Source organism: Diceros bicornis, chromosome 11 (assembly GCF_020826845.1).
Source record: "Diceros bicornis minor isolate mBicDic1 chromosome 11, mDicBic1.mat.cur, whole genome shotgun sequence".
Taxonomy (NCBI): Eukaryota; Metazoa; Chordata; class Mammalia; order Perissodactyla; family Rhinocerotidae; genus Diceros; species Diceros bicornis.
In genome coordinates this window covers 68,471,124-68,487,573 of record NC_080750.1, presented here as the reverse complement: position 1 = coordinate 68,487,573, position 16,450 = coordinate 68,471,124, and the positions used below count along the sequence as shown (strand labels likewise).

The 16,450-nt window shown below is 40.3% G+C and overlaps 1 protein-coding gene across 5 annotated transcripts in view; it reads left to right on the top strand.

Moving 5' to 3' along the window:
- Nucleotides 1–16,450, top strand: part of DOCK5 (dedicator of cytokinesis 5) — a 212,162-nt gene that overhangs the window by 188,683 nt on the left and 7,029 nt on the right. For 3 of the 5 annotated variants that reach the window (XM_058550499.1, XM_058550501.1, XM_058550502.1), the window contains 6 exons: nt 63–147; nt 594–680; nt 2,538–2,714; nt 6,813–6,896; nt 7,546–7,683; nt 9,193–9,359. In XM_058550499.1, coding sequence (XP_058406482.1) covers nt 63–147; nt 594–680; nt 2,538–2,714; nt 6,813–6,896; nt 7,546–7,683; nt 9,193–9,359 — 738 coding nt within the window. Of the gene's footprint in view, nt 1–62; nt 148–593; nt 681–2,537; nt 2,715–6,812; nt 6,897–7,545; nt 7,684–9,192; nt 9,360–10,001; nt 10,673–16,450 lie in introns of those variants that run through there. The other 2 variants (XM_058550503.1, XM_058550504.1) reach the window with 2 other exon arrangements.

The following is a 16,450-nucleotide window of genomic DNA, read 5'->3' as shown; positions in this document are numbered from 1 at the left end:
CAGATCAGGGAGTGCTTGTTCTAAGAGAGAAACTGGAGCATCATGGCTCTGTCTTTCCCCAGCTACTACAGAGCCAATGAAGTGCAGCAGTTCAGATATTCCCGGCCGTTCCGGAAAGGAGAAAAGGATCCAGACAATGAATTTGCTGTGAGTCCACCCCTTTTGCCCATAAAAGGCAAAATTGACATCCAAAATGGAGACCTTCCACCTAACCAGCACATACAGCAGAAATGATGGCAGCCCTGGGGATAGAGGTTTCACGTGCTTATTACATGGACAGCAGGCTGTTGTCTCAGTGGAAAACTGTAGACTAGGAGTCCAATAACTGGGCTGTACTCCTGGGCCTGCTGCCAATATGACCTTGAGCAAGTCACACCTCTCTAGGCCTCAAATTTTCCATCTAGAGGGTGAGAGGGCCCAAGTAGATGACCCTTTCCAGCTTTAAACCTGCAGGATCCTTAAATTTTTGGAGAAAATATGGCCCATTCTCTAAGGAGGCATTTGAGAGTGGAATCTCATTGAGCTGAACCCTGGAATTTTGCTGTTTTGCTTGGGAACTGACCAACATTTCCTATTTGCCTTCCTTTCACCAGACCATGTGGATTGAAAGGACCACATATACGACTGCATATACCTTTCCTGGGATTCTCAAGTGGTTTGAAGTCAAACACATTTCAACAGTGAGTCATTTGGAATTGGAGCTCAAAAATCTTTGTCTCCAAATATAATAAAGAGCCTTTGTTAAATTCTCCCTCCAGTTCTCACTAGCTTGGCAGCCTCCTCTGGCCAACTACATTTTCTAAAAGAGATGCTTGTATAATAGAAATCCTTTGTAAAATTGATGTTACAACACCAACCCTAAAGGTCACTCACAGTGAATGACTCTTTTATGACCAAATGAGTGTTGTCTCCCCAGTGATCCTGCCAGCGCCCAAAGACATTTTTGGAATGCCTCCTTTGAGTTTCCTGTCAATCACATTCTTCTCTTCCAGAACATTTCCTCTTCTTTTATTCTCAGCTAATCACATCCCCAGTCATTCTGGACTCCTCCATCCTCATCATTCCCAAAAGCTGCTCGTTTTACCTTTTTAATATTTATTAAATCTGTTTTCTTTTATTTTCAGTCCTCCTACTTCTGTACCCTGTTTCTAGTCCCACATTCATCTCTGGTTGATGCCACTGAAAACGCCTCCTGATTGGCCTCCTGCCTTGGCCTTCTCGGGGCCATTTTCCTCACTGCCTCAGAGTGTGAATCTATGGTGAATTCCTGACCGTATCATTCTCATGCTTAAAACCTTTCCGTGGCTCCCCAGTGCCTAGAGCATAAAGCCCACACTCCTTGGCACACGCATGCTGGGTCTTTGTGACTCAGTTCTTCCACCTCATCTCCTATGGAATCTACTGGAACTAAACGCATCACATGCTGTTTCAGCCCTTCATGACATTGGGTCATTTTAAACTCTGCCTGAAACTCCGTCTCACCACGTCTCAAGCTAACCAACTCGCATCAATATTCAGTTTAGCACCAGCTTCTCCAGGAAGCCGTCGCTGAAACTCCCAAGCTGGCTTAGACCCCTTTCCATGTGCCCCATCGCAACCTGGGCTTCTTTCTACCATATTTGCATGTCTTGAGATCCACTCTTCCCAGCTGTGAATTATGTCTTAATCACTTTTGTAACTGTTGTGCATAGCACAGTACTGGACATACAATAAGCACTCAAGAAATATGTCTTGACGAAATCTGAAGTTTGACGTGTTCTCAACCAATAGTGATAAATTATTATTCTTCAAGTATGAATATGATTTTTGGACAGAGACTTTTAGAATCAAGTCTGGAGTAGGAGGTCATGCTGGCTGATAATGGATAAAATGAAGAAGGAGATGATTTTTCTTGGAACCTGGTTTTGAAGACATTTCCAGAGGAGGAGCTCTCTCTGAATCCATATTGTATTGTATTTCATTTTGATCCAAAATTCAGCCTGAATATTCTAATTCATCCTATTTTTTCTGACTTCTGTCAGAGCCCATACTGAGGTGACTTATGTATGGTCTGAATGTATGGCTTCCAGAATCACGTACCTTTTGTCATGGCAGGAACATCACACCTCTTGCCCGCAAACATTTCTGGTGGTGCAGAAGTGTCTGGGATCGGATATCCTGTTACTCTGTTGTCGTTGATCTTCTTAAAAATCTCTGAGGGAGCTTTGCCTAGGAAACAATCATTATTACAGCTCCAATTGTTTTCTTCTCAAAATTTCTGTAGACACTTTGCCCCAAGAAATAATCATTACTATAGCTCCAATTTTTGGTCATCCTTATAGTTTCCAAAGAGATTCAAACAGCTTGTTTTGCAACTTACCAACACCATTTCGATTAAGTGTGGTATCCTAATAAACATAGGGTTGACAAGCAAAACTTCACTGTTCTGTAACTTGGTGGGTGTTTTATACCTTGTCAGGGGAATACTTAGGCTTGTTTCAGTCTTTGCTCTGGAGCTCACCAAGTGCCCCTCGTCTCCCATGCTCTCTGTCACTCAGGAGGAAATCAGCCCTCTGGAGAATGCCATAGAAACCATGGAACTCACCAATGAGAGGATCAGCAACTGTGTTCAGCAGCATGCCTGGGACCGGTCCCTCTCTGTGCATCCTCTCTCCATGCTGCTCAGTGGCATCGTAGACCCAGCTGTCATGGGGGGATACTCCAACTATGAAAAGGTGGGCTGGCTCCCTGGCACCCCACAGGATTCTCAGGTCCAGTGTGTCTCATGTCTCCCTCTGTGGCATTGTGCAGCTGGTGAATTAGTTTCTTACAACTTTTCTGAGAGATGTTCACTCTCCCCTCTTTATAAAAGGACAAATGAAATTAATGAAAAGCTTGTCCCTGACCTCACACCTCCTAGAGACCCTCAGCAACCCAGCTGCCAGGGTTAGGCCACTGCCTGGCAGAATCACTGAGAGATCAACCTGATATACGGTGTCTGACTGGTTCACCAGCTCTTCCCTCTCCCACTCCCTGTCTCCCCCTAGGAGGTAGAAGGCTTATGGGTGGACCCCAGAACTGAGGACACCGGAAGTGAAGCAGCATGTGTGGGAAAGGCAGAGCTGCGCAGTATTTAGAACTAGCCTCTAGGAACCCCTACCCTGACTTGGTGTTCCATAGGTTTTATGGACAGATGCTGGCCCTGGCTCTACAATTAAATTAGTTCAACTAAGTGTTGTGTCTATTATTCTGGAAAAACGTGAAAGGAGTGCTCACCACGTGGGAATCCATTGCATAAGGTTTTGTATGTAGCACCATTTAAAATGGAGGTAATGTGTTCAGTAAGTAAAATGTGGTGAAGTGTAATGAATAGAGGCAGGATTTTTCATTGTTAGGTATGTTTTCAGTGACCTAATAATTTTGGAGTCCTCTCTTGACTATAAGTCAACATTGGCTAGTACACCCCTGTGGAGAAGCGTGGAGAGGGAGAGGAAAGAAAAGGAAATGGATGGGAAGGGCGAGCAGACGTGGAGTGGGCTGATTTTCTGATGCCACTTGTACACGATGTCCTGGGAAGAGCAGGGCTTTATTTATTTATTTTTTATGTGTGTGTGTGAGGAAGATCAGCCCTGAGCTAACATCCATTGCCAATCCTCCTCCTTTTGTTTTTTGCCCAAAGCCCCAGTAGATAGTTGTATGTCATAGTTGCACATCCTTCTAGTTGCTGTATGTGGGACGCGGCCTCAGCATGGCCGGAGAAGCAGTGCCTTGGTGTGCCCCTGGGATCCGAACCCGGGCCGCCAGTAGCGGAGCGCGCGCACTCAACCGCTAAGCCAAGGGGCCGGCCCTAGAGCAGGGTTTTAGAATCCATCACCGCCTCTGACCCAGTTCTGGCTTCCCATTGGCCGCTGTGTGCTCTTGGGCAAGATGCTTCACCTCTCTGATCCCCAGGCTTTGTATCTGAAAAAAGTGAGGAAAATACATATACTCACAGGAGTGACTTGAGGCTTAAGGGAAACATGCTATATTTGAGGAACACCATCAGCTCTCCACATGTAGCTGAGACGGGTCCATGTTGGCCTTCTCCCTACCTCCTCCTGTCTGCTTGGAACGGATGGAATGTGTGATTTGAATGTTCTTCCTGAGTGGTACTGCGTTAATCTTCTTCCTTCTCTTCTCTCTTCGACCTTTCAGCCTCGGTTAGTCTTTATACTCAGCAGCTGAGAAAGACTCAACACCAGCGATAAATTCTAGTTTGCCCACTTTAGGTTTCAGTAGTAATTTCCATTGTTAACAATGGAATTCAATACAAAACAAGAATCCAAAATACAATGCATTTTTTTATACTATAATGATTTCAGTGTATATTTTTTCCTATAAGCCATCTGGTCCTAATTTTGATGTATTTTTCCAAGTATTAATTTTTTCAGAATGCCCCTAAACTCAGATTCATATATGCTAATATCTGTGATTATTATATAATTTCATATGAAGTTTTTTCCAATGTGACTATCTTCTAATTAAAATGAAACAAAAAGGAAAGGAAGGATATATAAACAAATAAATTTCAGAACCTTTGGCTTAAAATACTAATTGATACTTTTAATTAGTATGTGTGACTTGGTACGTTTCTGAACGTAAGAAGAAGGTAAACTCATTGATCACCATGACCTTTTGCAGTCAATTGGGAACCCATCATTACCTACCTGTACATTACCTACCTACCTGTCACCTGTTTTAGGCAGCACTTTAGTCATTGCCTGAGAGAGAAGAACTGTTTGTTGTCATTCGTCAGCCCTTGCTGTTGTGAGGCAGGACTCTGCTAGAACAATGAATCTCAGGGCCCTCTGCTCTGATGTTCCCTGACTCAACTCACACTTGGGGAATTTCAGTGCATTTTATCATATATCAAAAATTTTTTTAACTTTCAAAAATTTAAACTGTATTTGAAAGGTAAAGGCAGATAAAGATTTAAGCAAATATTACCTTTTCATTTATATTGACAGTCACTCTAAACATGAATCTGGCTAGAATGAGCTGCTTTTCAAATGTGCTGTCTGCTTCCTTTTTGTGATACTCGGGCAACATATTTATATTCTCTGTTGTATTAGTTTGCTAGGGCTGCCATGACAAAGTACCACAAACAGAGGGGCTTGAAACAGCAGACATTTATTGCCTCACAGTTCTGGAGTCCAGAAGTCCAAAATTAAGGTGTCTGCTGGGTTTATTCCCTCTGAGGGCTGTGAGGAAGACTCTGTTCCCTGCTGTCTCCCAGCTTCTGGTGGTTTGCTGATCTTTGGCGTTGCTTGGCTTATAGATGACTGTCTTCTCCTTGTGTCTCTTCACATGGTGTTCTCCCTGTGTATGTGTGTCTGTCTCCACATTTCCCCTTTTTATGAGGGCACCAGTTAGATTGGATTCAGGGTCCATCCTACCCCAGTATGACCTCTTCTTAACTAATTACATCTGCAGCACCCTGTTTCCAACTAAGGTCACATTCTGAGTTGCCGGGGCTTAAGACGTCAACATATGAATTTGAGGGAGGGAACACAGTTCAACCCATAACATCTTCCCACGAGATGGGAAGGTGACATATTCAGTTTTCCACACCAAATGGGCTGCTCACTTTTATAACTGTATCCTGTAGTTTCAGGAACTCTTGGGCTTTCACAGTAGCAGAGCAGAAGAGTGAGGGGGATCTTTGACAGTTGGTCTTTGAAAGCACTTCCAGGAATGAAGGCAAAGGTACAGGAAGAAAATATATAACTCCTATTCTGGACTCTATTAGAAATATTCACTATAGGCTTCTGTTTTTCTTTCCTAATCGATTCTGTCTTTATTTTTTTTTTTTTCTTTTCTTTTTTTGTGAGGAGGACCAGCCCTGAGCTAACATCCAGTGCCAATCCTCCTCTTTTTTTGCTGAGGAAGACTGGCCCTAGGCTAACATCCGTGCCCATCTTCCTCTACTTTATATGGGATGCCGCCACAGCATGGCTTAACAAGCAGTGTGTTGGTGCGCACCCGGGACCCGAACCGGCGAACCCTGGGCCGCCTTAGCGGAGCACGCACACTTAACCGCTTGTGCCACTGGTCTGGCCCCCCATCAATTCTGTCTTTAAAATGTCTCCTATGTAACACCTATATTCATAATGGGTTTGTGTTTTATTTCTCTATTATAGGGCCTTAGCCATAGGTACCATGAATGTTTATTGGTGATGTTTTGGGTGATATGGTCTTCACGTATAATAATACTAAATGCAACCTACACTGAATATCTCAAAACATTTTCACATCTATATCTCAAATTGTCCTCAAAATAGCCTTTTGCATAGGTGATTAGTAAGAAAGTACAGATATTAATTTTCACTTACTATAGGAAAAAAAAGTGATATAGCCTATATCATGGGGTAGAGCAGAAAAACCATTAGCCACATCTCCTGCCTAATAATTTTTTGTTCTTTCTTTTATAATATCTGTGCACTTAATCTAATGAGTAACCTTTAGATATTGTCATTTGGCCTTTTATTAGGTCTTTGGGAAAGTTAATGAATGACATTCTGCTCTGCTGATGATTGTTATTTAATTAGTGTGTGTATATGGTGATTACTGAGAATGTGCTCTTGCTAGGAATTGCATGATTCCAGAAAGGCCACAAAATAGCACATACCTTTTTTAATTGTCCACTGCAGTGTTAAGGGCTTAGTCATTCCTGGTTTATCAGATAGAACAGAAGACATTTTTTACCTTTCCAGGCTTCCCTCCATTCCCTTTTAGGGTCAAATACACAGATGGGAATATGTTCTAATTAATATTTGCATATGGTCTGCTTTTAGGCCTTTTTTACAGAAAAGTACTTGCAGGAGCATCCTGAAGACCAGGAGAAGATTGAGCTGCTAAAGCAACTCATAGCGTTACAGGTATGCCTCCAGGGAGGTGAGCGGGACAGCTTTCCACTATACTCCAAGGGTGGCCACAGTGCATGACACCAAGATAGTCTCTAGGGCTTAAATCTACAAGCCCCACTTTTAGAGTTACTTTTCTTTGTTTTTTTAACCCTTGGAATCACAATCTATCTATTTGTGGCAGAGTGACCTAGGAGTAGTAATCCGTTAGACTGCACAGTGTTGAGAGGGACCTTCTTAGAGGGGAGATTAAATTGGTTTGCCGGCCTGTTTCAGCTGAGAGAGGTTGGCTTCTGTTTTTCTCTCTGTCACTACTGCAGTGAACAGTGGGAGGAAGTGCAGCCATTCAGTTCAGTCTAAGGCTGAACCCTGTCAGTTGCTCATCCACAGAAGTGCCCCGCTGGGTTCAGGTGGCTTTGCCGTCCGTCAGCCCTTCGCTAGTTTAGGGCCCACTGGCCTCCTCAGTGTGCATGTTCCTCTGCATCTTTGACCCAAGGGCGTCCAGCTCCCAAGCCTGCAGTGAGATGTAGCTTCCTCATTTGATATGTGCTGCGTCTGCCAGTTTACCTGCCTGTCCCCAGCCGCCCATCTTTCCCCAACCTCCAAATCTGACTTGTTGCTCTTCCTAAACCATATTTCATGCCTTTCATGCCCTTTTCTGCAGATGCCTCTGCTGACAGAGGGGATCCGCATCCATGGGGAGAAGCTCACGGAGCAGCTAAAGCCGCTGCACGACCGCTTGTCTTCTTGCTTCCGGGAACTCAAGGAGAAAGTGGAAAAGCTCTATGGGGTTATAACACTGGTAGGCTTTGTCTAAATAGCCTTGAAGCTCTTTTACTTTTAATGATAATGATCAATTTTTGAGATGCCAAATGGGCCAAAATAGTATAGGTATATATGGCATGAAAATACCAAGGGCAGGTCGGAGAAGACATGACCTGCTGTTGATGACCTTCAACCCTTGTGGTGCTAGATAGGCGTTCTCAAACTTGAGTGACCGTCAGAACCACCTGGAAGGCTTGTGGAAACACCGATTGCTGGGCCACATGCCCAGGGTTTCTGATTCAGTAGGTCTGGGGTGGGCCTGAGAATGTGCATTTCTAACATGTTCCCAGGTGCTGCTGACCTGGGCTCGCACTGTGAGAACCACTCTGCTAGAAGCTGAGGTGTTCTAATCCCAGACACTGGGTGTTCCTGTCCTGTCTAGCCCAATTCTTGTACTTTTTCCTAATCTTTATTTTTTATTTTGACAAAAAGTTTTTACTTTTTACACCTTTGAAGGGGAGAGAGAATTGTGAAATACATTTTACGATGTATGTAGCTGATTTCTTGCTTTTTTTTGACAGTTCTAACACATTTCTCACAGCTGCAATTTTCTTTTTTCCTCCTGAGAAGTTGGGGGAATTGGTGCGTGCTCTAACCTTTTCTCTGCAGCAGGTGATTGTGTGCTTGGTTCCAGCTTCATTTATCTGCTGTTTAATAGATGTTCACCTGCTCTCTGTAACTGTCTTATTCTTGGAGGCCTGATTTTCAAATTCTCTTTCCTCACTTCAGACCCCTGAATTTCCTTTCATGTGCTCCTCTACACTATTCCCACACCCCGTCTCTACTGCATTTGTCTCCAGAGTATTTCTGATCATCTCTTTCAGTTGTCCAAGTGTTCCATCCTGCCTTCCTAAGAATTTACCTCCTAACCTACTGCCAATTCAGAGTGTTCTTCTAGAAACGTTTGTCTTTTGCACACAAGTTCCTAGATGGCAGTCTGTGACTTTGACCTGATGAATTGAGTCATTATTAGAACCGGGCCAACATTAGCATGTAAATTTGATATGGTGGCCTATGGGGGTGATCAGTCCTACTAGTGACATAAGAAAGTAGATCAATATTCCTTTGCTTCCTAAGATTTACCAAGTTAAGCTTCAGGTCTGTAGTTTCAATCTAAAACTTTTCTCCTAGGCCAATATTCTATTTTTTAAATGGCTGAAAGATGCTAACCTGGAGAAGCAGACAGGGTGTTGCTATTTTGTCGTTGGGTCATGCACATTGGTTTTTCTTCTCTGTATCTGACAGCAGATGATGATGAATTTTTCTCTAGTCTTAGAAGCAAGGTAGGTTTAACCTAAGTTGTGTCTATAGCTGAGAATATAAATTTTTGCACTATTTAACTGAGGCAACACAGGCGCCAATCATTCAGAATGGGGTGCCAGCCAGTACAAATGGGCACTTGCCACAAGCAAACAGGGGGGGCTGCACCAGTGCATATGGGCTGAATTCCAGGCCAGCTAACCATGAGGGGTCATGTGTTCTCCAGCCACCCAACTTGACTGAGAGGAAGCAAAGCCGCACAGGGTCTGTCGTACTACCCTACATCATGTCGTCTACGCTGCGGAGATTGTCCGTCACCTCGGTGACTTCCTCTGTGATTTCCACCTCTTCTAACTCGTCGGATAATGCTCCTTCCAGACCCGGATCTGATGGGTAAGGTTCGATCTTTAGTTGCCAGGGGGGCTGGGGCAATGTTTGTCTTTGGTCAAGTGGGACTTGGTGAGTGTAGCTGCATCATCCTCATGAAGGAAATAATTCAGAATCCATGGGTTATTGCTTTGGGGTCATGCTCGTTGTCTTCCTCGTGAGGGATATCATTATTTACATAATGGTAACAACTGTTAATGAAAAATGAAAAAAAAATAAATCACCCATAATCCTATCGCATCTCGTCATCCACCTTATCACATTCCGATTTGTTTTTTTCGTATTAGCTTGTAGTCATTGCTTGATTTTTTATCATTTCCGTTTTCAAAACTAATTTTTAAATTTATATTTGTTTTATGAATACATAATATAATCCCATAATACGAAATTCCAAAGGTACAAAAGGATATATCGTGAAACATCTCCCTTCAGTCCCTGACTCCTGACTTGGCAGTGCCAGTCTCCAGAGGCAGGTGATGTTAGCATTCAGATTCTTGGTGCCTTTGCCAGCAGCTCCTTATACGTGCACAATCAATACCCAGATGTATATTCTTCCCCACACTTTCTTTTTATACAAATGGCAGCATATAATGCTCTCTTTACCTTGCCTTTTTTACCTACTATATCTTGAAAATCATTCCATTTCAGAACATAAAGAGCCTCCTCTTTTCTTTGAGCTGCAGGCATCTCGTGGTATGTCTGCACCAGGACACACTCCACCAGTGCCTATGGATGGACGTGTAGTGGATTTCTGTCTGTTACTATCACCGCAGTGTGGCGATGAGTAACCTTAAAAATGTTATTTTGTAAATATACAAGTATATCAATGTGAGAAAAATTCCAGAAGTGAAATTGCTCTGTCAAACGTATAGTTGCAGTTTTCAAAATTATTCCTAACGTAACTTCCATAGAGATTATACCAATTTAGAGTCTCACCAGCAACATAGACTGGTACCTGGCCATCACCCACACCTTGCCACCAAAGTGTGTATTATCAGTCTTTTTAATTTTTGCCAATCTGATAAGTGGAAAATATTTTCTTGGTGTAGGGTTTTTTTTTTTGTTTCATTCTGTTTTGGTTTTATTTCTCTTGTGTGAAGTTGAGCATCTTTTCACTTGTTTAGTAGCTGTTTTTATTTTCTGTGAACTGTGGTCAATTATTTTGTGTACATTTTTCTGTTGAATGTTGGCTTTTGTCTGTGACCTGAGTTGAAATATTTCCCCTAATTGCTCCTTTGTCTTTCACCTTTGCTTCTAATTTTTATTTGGTTGTGCTGATTTTTTTATGCAGTCAAATAAATTAATAGTTGATTATATGACTTTTGGATTTTATATCATTATTAAAGGCCTTCCCCACTCTAAGACTACAAAAAACTAATTTTAGAGTTTCATGATTCACAGTTAAATCTGCGATCCTTTGGGATTTATTCTAGTATAAAGTGGAGGTATGGAGCCAACTTTTTCTTCCCCCATGTGACTACCCAGTTCTCCCTATAACATGTAGTGAGCAAAACATCTTTTCTCTATTGATTTGAAATGTTAGCCTTATAAGAAAATCAAATTCCTATGTGTTTTTTAGTCTGTTTGTGGACTTTTCCCCATTTCTTTGATGTACCTGTGTGTTCATGCACTAGTACTATGCAGTTTTAATTACTTTAGACTTAAAAGGTTTTTAATTTGTAGTAATCCTTTTCAGAAATTATTGGGCTAGTTTTACTCATTGCTCACTTTTGGATTAACTTGTCTAGAATCCTCTTGCTATTTTTATTGAAATCGTGTTATATTTATGGGCTAACTTTAGGAGGATTGATGACTTTCTGATGTTGAGCCTTCCTTGCCAAAAACGTGGAGTGCTTTTCCATATGTTTAAATTTAAAATATTTTAAAGGAGTAAACTTATAATTGTGTTCTTTCTGTTTAAAGACACTATTTTAAAACAATATTTTACTAATTATAAAATTAATGTATGCACGTGTAGAAATTTTTCAAAGTACTAGAAACTTTTAAAAGGACACATGCTTATAACTTCATCACTCAGAAATAACCACTGTTAAGGTTTAGTTATACAATGCAAAAAAGCATATATACATTTTATACAAGTGGAAAAACATTGCATGTACCATTTTGTGATCTACTGCTTAATTTAATATACATAATGAGTATTTAATATCATTATATGTTTTAGTGTTGACTGTAAGTCAAGTCAGTTGACTCACCATTTATTCATAGTTTTGTAATTCCATATTATAATAATTATATCACAAAAATAACCTGTCCAAATGACCCCCTGCCTGGAAATCAAATGTTTAGTACTTCCTAAAGTATTTATCCATCCTTTTCCATTGACATAGATATCTTTACACAGTTGGAATTATGGCATACATATAATTGGAATTATAGTTTGGTAATTTGCTTCTCTTCTTTGTCTTTTTATTATAAGCATTTTCCCTGTTGCTGTGTAACTTTATTATTACCAATTTTTATTATCATTTTTGATGGCCAAATACCATTGCATCATATGAATGTGCCACGATTAATCCTTCTCCTACTACATTTAAGCTGTGCCATTATTTCTAAACAGGTAACCATCAAAGTTCATTATAAATTTAATACAAAAGCATTTAGCTTGTATCAATATAAAATACATTTTTATTATTAAGAATTGTAGCAAACATACGTGTACATACAGCTTTTCAATTATTTAGGATGCATTCTCAGATCATTTCTCAGCCTTCTGGTTAACATCAAGTGTAGGATGCATTTCCAGGAGCATACATTACCTAGTCAGAGGATGAAATTTTTTACAGTTCTTGATATCAAATACCAATATGTACTGCCATATACAGTATATGAGTGATTATATAATTTTCATCATATATTTACCCATAGTATTTGTACTATTTTTAATCTTTTGAATTCCTAAATATTAAATCATACCTGATTTATTTGTTTATTTTTTCTCTTCTATGGTTTTTTTCATGCCGTAAGGAGGTACTGCCTACTTTTTGAAACCATGGAAGTTCTGTTCTGTTCAGTAAGACTCTTTTCTTAAATCAACTCTGCCTCATTGAAGAAAGAAAAGTTTTGAAGCAGCTGTTGAAAATCAGAGACACTGTGATTGCTAATACATTAGGGCCATAAACAGAGCAGGCGAATGGGGTCCTCTTCATGCTGTGACCCCGGGCAATGCGACTTATTACTCTTGCCCAAATTTCCCCAGTGTGTAAGAAGTCATTGATAACATTTTCTAGCATTTATTCAGGATGTTTCTTTAAAGCAGCTCAAACTGATTCGCAGCTAATGACCCTAATTCTCCTATTACCAGTGTTATGTCACAGTATTCATTAAAACTTCCATGGTGATTATTGGGGGTGCCGTCTATAAAGGGTTGGTTCTTTGTTGGTAGGGAGTAGAATGTATCCATCCTGTTCGGCATATGGGAGGTTCAGGTACAGAAAGAGAATTACTTTATGAAACACAGTGCATCATGTTAAGGGAAGCCGGAGGGATTACACAGCAGGCCAACTAAGTACATGTTTAGAACACCAGCAAAGGAGCCCCAAACCAGAAATTTTTAGAAAAAAATTAATCTTTGATATTTCAGGAAAATCATTAAAGTAGTCATTATAAGAAAAAAGTAACACAGACACTGTGGGACTACACTATAGTTATTTAATGGTTTAGTTTGGTTCATAACTGGGGCCTAGTGAAACTCACATGTTTGACTGTCAATCTAGTGACCCACCGTCACTTCCCTCCATTCTCAATCTCTCAGGCAAAGTGATCATTGATCCAGTAGAATCTTGGCTTGTTTCTTTTTTTCTTACTGATCAATTACTGTTTGAGGTGATTTCTTTTTGTTTGATTTGGCTTGGTTGGTTTTAAGAATGATTAGGGTCTTTTTGGAATTTAGTTCTATGATTTTTTTTTAATTAGTATAGATTTAAGATAAATAATAGTGAGTGACTTCCTCTTAAATATACTAACAACTGGAAAATACCAAAAAATTGAAAATTCAGACATGCAATCTTTTTTTAAAAAGTAATAAAAAATGATTCGTAAAAGGAGAGAATAATTTGAAATAAGAAAAAGAAACTGCAGTCTAGAAGCATTTTCCATTGTGACTCCAGTGGTTCCTTAAATCAGACTTCCCTGGAACTTTATCATTCTGTATCTTCACAGAAGAAGGCAAAAATATTTTGTAGAAAGACAAACTTACAGTATTAAAAGGCTTAAAAAAAGGCTTAAGAAGCATGTCAACCAAATACAGGAGTGAATCTTGTTTGGATGCTGATTCAAACAAACCACTTACAAAAAACAATTATGAACAGGAACTTTGAACATTGACTGTATGTTTGATGAAATTAAGGAATTATTCATTTTTTAGGAATGATGATGGGACTGTAGGTATGAAGATGAAACCTTGTCATATAGTCTTATGCACTAAAATCTTTATAGATGAGATGATATGACATCTAGGAATTATTTCCAAATAATCCGGTGAGGGGTGAGGAATGTGACTGGTGTAACAAGTGAAACAAGATTGGCCATGAGTTGATCATTGTTGGTGCTGAGTGATGTATACATAAGAGTTTATTGTATTCTCTCCACTTTTTTATCTGTTTGAAATTTTCCAGAATAAAACATAAAAAAGTCTTTGCCCAATTATCCCCTCCAAATATCTTGTTTTAATATTTATGTATTTAATAGTACTAAATTTTTAAAAATTATTTGGACTTCTTTTTTCATGAAATACCTGTTTATATCTTTTGACGATTTTTAAAAATTGAATTATGCATATTTTTCTTTTTGATTTGTAAAAGTTTCTTATATATTAAAGATATTTGCCATCTAAAATATGTATAGCAAATAATTTTAGTTTACTAATGATGCTTCCTGCTGAACAGAAGCTTTTAATTTTTTTTTTTTCCGAGGAAGATCAGCCCTGAGCTAACATCCAAGCCAATCCTCCTCTTTTTGCTGAGGAAGACCAGCTCTGAGCTAACATCTATTGCCAATCCTCCTTTTTTTTTTTTCCCCCAAAGCCCCAGTAGATAGTTGTATGTCATAGTTGCACATCCTTCTAGTTGCTGTATGTGGGACGCAGCCTCAACATGGCCGGAGAAGCGGTGCGTCGGTGCACACCTGGGATCCAAACCCGGGCCACCAGTAGCGGAGTGCGCACACTTAACCACTAAGCCACGGGGCCGGCCCTAATTTTTAAATTCTAAGAGCTGATACCAGTTTTTATATTGTCTTACTTCATACTGAAGCTTTTTGTTTTGTTTTGTTTTTTTGTGAGGAAGATCAGCCCTGAGCTAACATCCATGCTAATCCTCCTCTTTTTGCTGAGGAAGACTGGCCCTGAGCTAACATCCGTGCCCATCTTCCTGCACTTTATGTGGGACGCCGCCACAGCATGGCCTGACAAGCGATGCATCAGTGCGTGCCTGGGATCCGAACCCGGGCCGCGGACAGCGGAGCCCACGCACTTAACCGCTACGCCATGGGGCTGGCCCCCAAAGCTTTTTTTTAATAGGCTTTATTTTTTAGAGTTCACAGCAAGATTGAAACAGGAAGTACAGAGGGTTCTTACATGCCACTGCCCCGTGCACCGTCAGCCTCCCCTACCATCAACATCCCTCACAGAGTGGTACATTTGTTGCCGTTGACAAACCTGCATTGACACATCATCATCGCCCAAAGTCCATCGTTCACCTCAGGGTTCACTCTTGGTGTTGTACATTCTAGGAGTTTTGATAAATGTATGATGACATGTATTCACCATTGTAGTGTCATACAGAATAATTTCACTGCCCTAAAAATCTTCTGTGCTTTGCCTGTTGATCCCTCCAAACTTTTTATTTTTTTGGAGCAAAATCTACCAATTTGTAGTCAAACCAGGGCTTATTAAATACCCATTCATAAGCTGTAAGCAATACCTATCATAAAGATATATCTTTTTTTAACTTATATCTTTTTTTAACTTATATAACTTTTTTTTTCACTTGCTGCCTTCATTCCCTCTCTGTCCTCCTCTCCCTCCCTTACCCACTCTACCATTTGAGAGTAGCTTGCATACATCATGCTGTAAGAACAAGCAGATTGTCTTCTTTAACCACATGCTACAGTACAGCCTCTAAATTCAGGAAATGTGACATTGACATACTACTTTAAGCTTCACCCCATATTTCAATTTTCTCAGTTGTCCCAGTAATGTCTTTTAAGCAGTTACTGGTACAGAATCCAAACAGGGTCACGTATTGTATTTAGCCATGTCTCTTTATTCTTCTTCAATCTCAAATAGTTTCCTTAGCCTTTCCTTGTCTTTCATAATGTTATTAGTTTTTAAGATTACGGGCCAGTTATTTATGGAATTTCCCTTCATTTGGGTTTGTCTGATGTGTCCCCATGCTTAGTTAGGATTCAGGTGATACATTTTTATGTGATGTTATGTCCTTTTCAGGTATCATATCCAGAGGTACATTATGTCCATTTGTCCCTTGTTGGTGATGTTCGTTGATCATATGGTTACAGTTTTATCCATTTTCTTTTCTGTGTAGTTACTATTTTTCCCTTTGTAATTAGCATGTAATTTATGGAGAGAGATTTTGAGACTCTTGTTTCTCATCACACTCTTCCCCTCTCTATGTATAGCATCTAATCATGGTTCTTGAATGAATCAGTTTTCACTGTGGCGCTTGAAAATCTATCATTGTAATTCAAAATCATTTAAGGGGCCGGCTCGGTGGTGTAGTGGTTAAGTTCGTGTGCTCCGCTTCAGTGGCCCAGGGTTCACGGGTTTGGATCCTGGGTGTGGACCTACTCACCGCTCATCAGGCAATGCTGTGGCAGAGTCCCCACATGCAAAATAGAGGAAGGTTGGCACAGATGTTAGCTGAGAGACAATCTTCCTCAAGCAAAAAGAGGAAGATTGGCAGTGGATGTTAGCTCAGGGGTAATCTTCCTCACCAAAAAAAAAAAAAAAAACAATCATTTAAGGAGTACTCATATATGCTAGGCACTGTTCTAAGATTTTGTAATAACCCTATGAGGTGGGCACTATTATTCTCCCCATTTTACAGATAAGGAAACTG